The sequence below is a fragment of the Lactuca serriola genome, chromosome 4 (assembly GCF_051521515.1).
Source record: "Lactuca serriola cultivar US96UC23 chromosome 4, Lser_US96UC23_V15, whole genome shotgun sequence".
NCBI lineage: Eukaryota > Viridiplantae > Streptophyta > Magnoliopsida > Asterales > Asteraceae > Lactuca > Lactuca serriola.
The window spans coordinates 151,461,555-151,471,889 of NC_136411.1; the positions used below are offsets into that span (position 1 = coordinate 151,461,555).

The window sequence follows — 10,335 nt, forward strand, 5'->3', positions numbered from 1 at the left end:
TTTTATAGTCGAAGTTTTAATGTTTTAATTTAACATTATTTATATCATATTAAAATTCATGAAAACTACCGTTAAAAACAAAAACATTATTGATAATTTAGAATGATAATAAAAAATCAAATATTTATAAAAATTTATTAAATTACAAAGATAAAACTTTTGTCTATAAATTTATTATGATTAGTTAAAAATAGTATATACATTGTTTTGAATACCTAATCTATGTTTAGACATTGGATAAAATATGTTATAAACAAAGAATTTTCTAAGATATGACTAAGGACATATATAAGAAAACATTAATTATAAGAAAATTACAATAATTAAATGTGAAATACATTAATTATAAAGAATGTTTTCCATAATTAATGCATTTCATATTTCTCAATAATAATTAATGTATTTTTTTTTTTGAAACGACAAATCTAACCTACTCCTAAGGGTGCAAACGAGCCGAGCCGAGCCCGAGCCTGGTCAGGCTCGGCTCGGGCTCGTTTAAGTTATATGAGGCTCGAGCTCGAGCTCGGCTCGAATCGAGCTTTCTTTTACTGAGCTCGGCTCGAGCTCGTAAAGAGTTATACAAGCTCGGCTCGGGCTTGACTCGTTTTTATCGGGCGTGCCTAAATAAGCTTAAGCTCGGCTTGAGCTCGTTAAAAAGCTCGTTTACTAATACCCGAAATTCATAATTCCCCTGATATATTTTTATTTTAGTATATATAAATAATAATAAATAATATTATATAAAGGCTCGTTTAGGCTCGCGAGCCTAATCGAGCTTTGTGACATAGGCTTGAGTTCGAGCTCGTTTAATAAACAAGCTTAATATTAAGCTCGAGCTCCGCTCGAGCTCGTTTAAAATCAGTTTCGAGTCGAGCTTTTAACGATCCGATCTCGAGTAGCTCGCAAGTAGCTTGGCTCATTTGCACCCCTAACTACTCCTAAAGTACACCTTAATTTCATATATGTCCACGACGGGACTTGAACCCTCAACCTCAAGGAGGGAGGGCAACACCAGATACCGACATACCGCTGGGCTACAAGCCCTTTGGTATGTATTTAACATTTAAGTATGATAATATTCTTTATAATTAATACTTCTTATATACGTTTATTAGAAAATCCATTATATTATTTTTCCATAAATTTGTAAACATTTTATATATATATATATATATATATATATATATATATATATATATATATATATATATATATATATATATATATATATATATATATATAGGGTTAGGTTATTTTGTTTTCAGTAACTATTGTGTGACAGAATGCACAGATCTGGACCATCGGATGAAATATAATCAAAGGTAATGATCCGAGGGTCTATGATAGTAGAATAGGATAACATATACCATATAATCACACAAATTTCAGCATAAGGACATTTTAATCAATTAACCTATATTAAAAAAGGAAATTTTCGGATTTTTAGGGATAATTAATTCCTTTATTTTTAAAAATCTGAATATTTTAAATTAATTTAAAATTAGAAATTCGATTTTATTCTATCAGAATTGTAGAATGTTAACCATAAACTAGTAAATATATTCGTCGATTATATTCTGTCAGAATGACAGAATGTCAACCATAAACTAGAAAATACATTGTAAAAAGAATACACAAAATTAATTCTTGAACTAATAATATCCAGATAATTACAATGTATGATTATGATTCATTGAATAATAACAACATTCTGAAAGAAAAAAGAAAAAAAAAACATCACAATCTAACAAAAACACTAATCTATTCTAATAGAATATTATTTTTTAGCAACACTTTATATATTGTAGCATAACACATTCTGGTATAATACACTCTCGTTCTCTATGTTTTCTCTCTTCTCCACATCAATGTTAGCCTCTTCAAAACCTAAATCCACAAAGAAAACATAATCAAGTTTCAAAAATTAAAAAATTCAATGCATTATAAGAGAATAAAAACTATAAATTCTGACAGAATGTACTTGTTGTTGACAATTATTCTTAAACATTTTAACAGAATATATCTATATAAAATAAATTCTAATAGAATACATTACATAATTCAAGAGTTGTGATTGAATACAGAATTCAATAGCTGTGATTGAATCATCAACACGCATATGCATTCATTCCCAGTAAACACTAAAGTATGTCTTCATAATTCACAGCAAGATAAAGAAGAAGATGAAAATGAACAGAAAAGAAACGAATTTGGAATACCTGGCGAGAAGAAGGCTTGCGTTCACCATGTAAGACAACCACCCGTAAACACTCAGTAAACCCAAGATCATACACCCTCACCATTGAATCAAAAACAATCAGCCCCACCATGGCATTTTCCGGCAACTGTGCAACAATCAACAGCAACTCATTCTTAAGTGCTTGAAGTTCATCCTCACTTGAACTACCATCAACGACAAAAACAAACGTCGGCCCAATCTCCATCCCCCTCTCTGTTAACCCTCGTTGATCTAAACTTGACAAATAAGACGAAGAAAACGAGGAAGAATTCGATTTAGCCAACCCTAATCCGTTACTAGTTCCCTAACTGTGAACCGGATTGGAATTCATCTGGGTTGGATTCATCAAACCCTAGTGACCTAATTGGGTAAAGAAGGAACGAATATGACTTCTCAAACCCTGGTGACCTAATAGAAATTAGGGCTTTTTATGTCCTGTGTTTTTGTTTGATCGGGTAAAGAAGGAACGAATGAAAGTAGCGTCGACATGAAAGAATGAAGCACGAAGGCTCGTAGGCATTTTAAGAAATCCGATGTATTGTGGATCTATTGCAAGGAGAGAGAAAGCATCTCTGATTCTCGTCTTCATTTGATCGGGGACGAAAGGAACTCGATCGAAGCAGGGGAAGAACGAACGGAAGGCAGCAACAACATAACTAGGTTGATGGTGATGGTGTTGATGCCGATGATGAAGTGTTCAGCCACAAACATAACTAGGTCAAATATATTTAGTTTAATTCCTTAATTGAATGATTAGTTTATTTCCTTAATTGAATGATTTCAATTAAATAATTTCCTTAAATAAAAGTACAAAAGGTCTAAAATACCCTTTAATAATTTAGTTAATTATTTGTTATTCCTTGAATTATCATTGTTGCATTTAGGCACACAATAGTTGCTAAAAACATTTGAACCTAACTCTCTCTCTCTCTCTCTCTCTCTCTCTCTATATATATATATATATATATATATATATATATATATGTCTTCTAATGAATGAAACCTAAAAATGATATGTGTCAGTTTTTTAGAATATCTTTTTGACACATGACATTTTCCTATGTTTTTTATTATTTTTTTTTGTAACAAATGAAATTCAATTCAAATTTTGAAAAATGAATCTAAAGTAAAATGTGATTCCGCACCATCTAAATATGCATTAAGCCATGAATTCAATCAACTCGCCAATTGTAGATACTAAAGGCATATTGATTCCGCACCATCTAAATATGTCATACGGTTTTTGCGAATGTGATAATAGTAAAATGTGATCAGATTCCTCCTCTTCTGTTGCACGCTGAATGCACACCACATATCTAATATGCAGTCCTCTCCCTCTTAAGCGCACATAGCGAAGGGATACGTTTTTGAATTGTTCTCCATGTGAAGCATAGAACTTTTAAGGGTACCTCACGAATAATAATTTTATAATATAATGTTAATGTTTAGGATAAAAATAGAGAATTTTATATTATAGAAGAGAGATGTACGTCTTGTTACTAATTGCATCTTACAAGTTACAACATTTTTACTCTTCAGTTTTTCATTTTACATCCTTATAAACTCTATTATTTTGTCTTTTTTTTCAAGGAAATACCGATCCTGATTTTATGAAGGAATAAACATACCTATTTTTATAGAATAAAAAAACCTTCCAAAGGCTTGTGGCCGCCGTCAATAGGGAGACCAGGAATCTAAAGTAAAAACAACATTTTGATTTTCTTTAATATTACAACTGTTTCTAATTTAACTTTGTGCCAATTTAATGGGAAATTACAATTGTTTCTAATTTAAATTCCAAGTGTCAACAGAATTTGAAATCGTATTCGAAGTAAAAACAGAATTTTGAATTCCTTTAAATTGCTTATTTTTAGATATTTCGAATTTAATGATATATGTGGATATTAGGTTGTGTAGGAATTTAAAACAAAAGAAGGGCAACAAGTTCAAATCATTTTGAAGAATTATAGGATGTGGAGATGCTTAGTGCAAAATAATGACTCTTTATTAGAATAGAGATCACAAGTGTCGATATCAAATGTAGAATAGAGATCACAAGTGTCGATATCAAATGTAGAAAGATGGTGGTATGAGAAAAAAATATGAGGACAAGATTATTAAGATCAAAATTTTATATAGAAATATTTTCCATTTTGCATATCTTGATCATAAGATTGAATCGGATCGTAAGATCCAACCAAAAATATTTTAAAACATAAAAACTACATATTCATCCATCAGTTAACAATAAATATTTTAAAACATAAAAAATACGTTTACAATACATTACTTTACGATCTTACGATCTAAAATGGTATTTTACGTAGTTAGTCCAAAAAAAATATTATATTTAAAACATATATATATATATATATATATATATATATATATATATATATATATATATATATATATATATTATCGATATTACGCTCCTACAATCATCCCACCGAAAAATAATTCAAATAAGATCGGAATAAATTTACCTACATAGGATCACATGATTGTAATTAACTAATTTTAACAACTTTGGATCCTACCTTTTGCGAAACTCTATACTTCTACTCTAATAAATTAAAGTTTTTTTTGCTACTTGTCACAAATAAACATTCAATTTGTCAAATGTCATTTTGTGGTTATTTTGAATTAAATTTTTTTTTTCCAAATGTCATTTTATGAGTTTTTTTTTATTTTATTAAATTATATATAATATTTTAATGTAATAATTAGACAAAACTACACAAATAGTCCTTGTGGTTAGCTGAAAATTGTCACTTTGGTCCAAAAAAGTTTGGACTAGCACCAGAAGTCTAAACTTTTCATTTTGTTGCGAGTTTAGTCCAATTTTTTTGAAAATTTTTATAATGACGAAATTACCCCTTATTATTTTATTTTATTTTATTCTTTTATTACAACATTTAAAAAAACAATTAAAAATAAACACAAAAATAACTCTCTCTCTCTCTCTCTCTCTCTCTCCCCCAACAAAACCCATCTTGATCATTATGATTTTCAGAAAAATGTAACATCACCACAACCATATGATGAAGATTTGAACTAGATTCATATTCTCTATGTCTCTCTCTTCCTGATTCATACACATACAAACAAGGCTGGACAAGATGCATATTTAGGAACCAGATGAAGATGAAGAAATCAAGAGAAATATGAAGATGAAGATCTTGTGTTCATCTCATAGCTAATACACAAATGCAAGAATTTAGGGGAAAGAAATCGATTTCTTTCCTTGAAACACAAACAGACATATACATTCCAGAAATCGATATTGTGCCTTCAAATCTGGTTTCAGCTTTAGATTTCAATTGTAGAGAAGAATTTTGATTAGGGTTAGAGATAAATCCGACGACACCACCGTTTGAAACCCTAGCGTTCGTCAGAATGGAGGCGGCTGTTGATTGCTAGGGTTTTCGGAAATTGATTGCTAGGCGGTGATAATTGTTTACTAATCCAGATCTTGAACAAAAACCCTAATCGACAGCTTGAAGCAAAAAACGAAAACGGGGAAGGAAGCGACATCAGGTTTTGAATGAGGATCTAGATATCTTTTTGTCGATTATGTGTCATTTTCAGATCAGAGGATTTCTTTGTCTTGGCCTGAAAATCAAGGGTATTCAGATCAGAAGTTTCTAGGAGACTGGTGTCTAATGGTGGTGCTGGTGGTGTTCTTATATTTTGGTGGTTGTCTTTTCTGGTGAAGACAAACACACTTTCATTCCATTCCTTTCTCCCCTCTACTGAAATCGAAGACCTAAGTTTACACCCTTTTATTATGCTTAAATCGAAGTCCATTTTTGAGAAGTTCATTCAAATCATTAATTATCTTCAAAAATCAACAACCCTTTCATCCATCCACTCATACGAGAGAGAGAGAGAGAGAGAGAGATTTTCTATTATAAAAAATTATAAAGATAAAATATAAAGGAAAAATTTTGTTTTTTATTTTTCTTTTAATTAGAAAAGCATTTAAATAAATTAAAAATAATGAAAAGGAAAAAAGTAAGGGTAAAATCGTCATTATAAAAAAGTTCAAAGCAAAATGGACCAAACTCGCAACAAAATGAAAAGTTTGGACTTCTGGTGCTAGTCCAAACTTTTTTGGACCAAAGTGACAATTTTTAGCTATCCACATGGACCATTTGTGCAGTTTTGTCTAATAATTATAATAAATGTAGTAATAAATACTAGATATCAATTTCATTAATAAACTTACATTTTAATTTTAAAATTCTCAAAATTAAGGCTTATTAATTTTTTTTGTTTATTTATTTAAATTATTTGTTTAAATTTAAAAGATAAGAAACATTTTTATTATAATAATTCATTATTTTTCTTATTTTCTTATAAATTCAAAGTTCTCAAATATTTAGACCTTTATATTTAACTTTTTTTTTTAAATTAACCCATATAATATATGGGTCTCACAACTAGTTATAACAATAAAACGCATAGAAATGATGAAACCAATATTGAATTTTTAAGTAAATTACTCAAGTTTTTTATTTTTTAAAATGACCATCATTCATAACAATTGCATTTTGATTAAATCGATTTTGTTTATGATTGTTAGAAAACATATTTAAAATCAGAAATCTGATATTTCAAAATTTCCATATTGTTCTTAAAGTTTGGAATCTCTTTTTCTGACATGTATAGGACCGAGCTAATATTTAAAAGAGAAAATGACAAAAATAGCCATTTACACTAATTGTATTATAAAAATAGCCAAAAAAAATCAAAATTACAAAATTAGCCTACGATTTCGCAGATGGAGATGTCCCATCTGCGAAATGAGCATCTCATCTGCGAATGTACAAGCACCTAAAGCATAGCTGTGCTTTAGGTGTTTGTACATTCGCAGATGAGATGCTGATTTCGCAGATGGGGCATCTCCATCTGCGAAATTGTAGGCTAATTTTGTAATTTTGATTTTTTTTTGGCTATTTTTGTAATCCCATTAGTGTAAATGGTTATTTTTGTCATTTTCTCTATTTAAAATCTAAAAAAAGATAATGGAACTTACCAAACCTAAGTAGACACTAATACAAAAGAATGTTATTTAACTGAAAACGCACAGAATAATAAATAATTCAAATTTTAGGAGTGGGAGAAATTTTAACAAACAAACTAGAAATATATACATTCAAATACTAACAGATAGAAACACCAAATCATGATACAAATAAGAAGTGAAGTGAGGTCGTGTCATCTAAATTAACCTTTCAATCAATGTTTTTAAACATAATATAATCTTACAATCTACACGCCTTTACATGGCATACATATATTAATCACCTAATAACAATAACAATAACAATAACAATAACATATTTATATATCTTAATTAGATCATTTTCCTAAATATCATTATTCTAATTAGAACACATCAGGATGAAACCTTCCAGGCATACAATTGCTTTCTTGAGCTTGTTTTAGATGCATAGTCAACGCATAGTTATTCACCTACATTACATACCACAAAATTTACTATTATGATTATTATTATATGTTTTTACTTTTTTTCCCCATAAATAAAATCAAAGTCAAAGTTAGAAGTTTGACCTCAAGTGTCCTCAATTGTTCTTGATACATTGACAACAACTGTTTCAAATGTTGCACTTCTTGAGTGCTCTCTTCATAAACTTTCTGTCTTTCATGCTGAATGGATACAGCACGTTTCAGTATTGTATTTTCCCTTAAAAGAACTTCAATTTGCTCCTTCACAACCATGTTTTCCTAAGGTCAAACAGCTGGTCAACACAATTTAGAAACAAGTTGAAAACACACAAACACACACTAACCTTATGAAGGGTTTGTGCATGATCACCAGAATTTTGAGTTATAGATTTTTCCAAACTCTCGAGCATTCTCATGGCGCGACACCTGGCATCATCAACACTGGTGGCATTCTTCATTTCTGTGACAAAAAGCTCAACCCATTCTGCACCATTTCTAGGATTCTTCTCATGAGCTGATTGGTTTTCTAAAGTTATATATTCTTCATTGGTAGCTGTTATAAAAGATACAAGTTTTTTTGCATCAATCAAAAAATCATGTTTATGGGATAGTTGTAACTTACAAACTTTACACTAAGAACATCATGTTTATGTCATACCTGTATTTGATAATGATAATGCAACAGAAGATGAGTTTGCATCTACATATCCAAGATAAAGTTCATTAAGACTCTTGATGGCAGAATCTAAATCATTTCCACTATCTTCAAGCGCTTTTTCCAGAAGCTGGAAGTAAACATGAATAACGCCTTAGATTTTGATTAAGATATAGTTTATATTTTGAAATTTGATCAACATTTGATGCATCAAAGAGATGTGTGTACATTGTACGAGCAATTTTTAACATTACAAAATGCACTTTGTTATGCAATCACATAGCCTAATAATAGAGTTTTCCAGATTCTAGACAAATTGATTTGAATCATTGGATTCAAGCAACAAAATGAGTCGGTTTGAAATTTGATTGAACAACTAAACAAGCAAAAATATCTTGACAAACAAGTTTGAGACTTTTTTTTATACGTACAGATAGAAATAGTTGAATTTAATTAAAGATAGATATCAGTTTCTCCATGCCAAAAAAGAACAGAAATGATTAGCATACGCATTCCTGTCTAACAAAAAGTGAATCAGACGCAAGGCCGAAATTCACGCAATGATCAATATCACATATGAATTAAAAGTGTAAATCTAAATACAAATACAGCATTACAGCTACAGAAGAAGAATTTTCTCGGGGCTTCTAATTGACAATCAAATCTAAGAGACTAGATTAAGCAGTAATTGAACGGTTTTGAAGTTGTACGTAGACGCATATGTGAGATAACTGTAGAAATGAAACCTGCTTATCCATGTTAGGGAAAACCGCCCGGAGCTGATCGATGAGTGCGGAGGATGGCGGTGAGTTAGTAAAAGGCGACAGGCGAACGGGAGAAGTCGAAGTCGAATTCGAAGAAGAACAACGAAGCTTCTTGGCAACAGGAGGCGCCGTAGAAGTCGATGACGTTGGTAATTCTTCGAAGAAAGATCTCTTCCCACACACAATCGCAGACATTGTGTCACAAAATCGAAGGCAGATCAAGTTCTGCTCCTCCTAGAAACCAACAATCAAATCAATGGGATCGTATACAACAGAAGAATCTGAACGAATTAGGTGGGTAATTTAGGGTTAGGGTTTTGATTTTGGAAAATATAGTGAAATAGTTGTTGAGGGATTGGGATTGGGATTGGATTGACGAAAGCGGTGGATTATGAGGAAAGCGAGCGTATGATATGGATATGGATGGCGCGTGTTTCCTTGAAGTTGGGGAAACTTTCAAATGGGTGACAACATTACTTGTTCCTTTTTCGCACTACTTCTTTTCTAAATATATATATTAAAAAACTTTGACAAATTAAATATTTTTATATCCATATTAATAGAGATCTTAAATTTTTTTTAGCCGATTTCACATATTATTTTATATGAATAAGATAATAAATAAAAAAAAGATAATAAGATATTTAATTTTTCAAAAACATTATTACAAAAAATCGCAAAGAAGAGGGATGCAAGTAAAGATTTGCATGTGCATCGTTTCCGAGGGGGGCGGAGGAGCTGTTTTTTATAGATGTAACACCATTCGTTATACATTAAACGGGTCACGAACCACATCTACCCCCACCTACAAACAAACTCCGATATACATATCACAACCACACACACACACACACACACAGAGACCATATCTCTCATTGGTCGTTGTCTTTTGTCTTCCCCATCACGAAAACGCCCGACCACAATAGGTCGGGGTGGTGTGCATGGACAACGCTCGTGGCCACGTAGAGTCGTAGACAACAAGCCTCTTCGTCATTGGTATATCAGAAGGCCTAACAACTTTATAATTTTTTTAAACATATATATCGTTTCTATAAACAAAATGCATAATGACCTTTTTTGTTAATTACATGAACAATTTTGTTATTTTTTGGATATAGAGGTCAAAGCTGTCAACATATAAAAATCTTAAACATAAAAACTATTTCTCTTAAAAAAAAAATTTACAATGAAATTATAAGAAC

The 10,335-nt window shown here is 30.8% G+C and overlaps 1 protein-coding gene across 2 annotated transcripts; it reads right to left on the reverse strand.

Annotated features, from left to right (window-relative positions):
- Positions 1-7,447: 7,447 nt before the first annotated feature.
- LOC145102758 (uncharacterized) lies at positions 7,448-9,605 on the reverse strand. 2 transcript variants are annotated; one of them, XM_079040231.1, is made up of 5 exons: positions 9,116-9,605; positions 8,373-8,499; positions 8,059-8,267; positions 7,820-7,975; positions 7,448-7,720 (listed from the first exon to the last, which is right to left on the reverse strand). In XM_079040231.1, the coding sequence occupies exons 1-5, from the start codon at positions 9,326-9,328 to the stop codon at positions 7,634-7,636; spliced, it is 792 nt and encodes a 263-aa protein (XP_078896357.1). In that variant the 5' UTR covers positions 9,329-9,605; the 3' UTR covers positions 7,448-7,633. The 2 variants fall into 2 exon arrangements, with proteins under 2 accessions (XP_078896357.1, XP_078896356.1); XM_079040230.1 differs by having other exon boundaries at positions 7,820-7,993; positions 9,116-9,603.
- Between the last annotated feature and the right edge of the window lie 730 nt (positions 9,606-10,335).

Excerpts from the sequence above, each read along its gene's own strand:
- LOC145102758 (XM_079040230.1), bottom strand. The coding sequence starts at position 9,328 with ATGTCTGCGATTGTGTGTGGGAAGAGATCTTTCTTCGAAGAATTACCA. Across the intron at positions 8,268-8,372 it reads ATTATCATTATCAAATACAG|CTACCAATGAAGAATATATA; the intron begins GTATGACATAAA and ends CTTTTATAACAG. Across the intron at positions 7,721-7,819 it reads AACAATTGAGGACACTTGAG|GTGAATAACTATGCGTTGAC; the intron begins GTCAAACTTCTA and ends TATGTAATGTAG.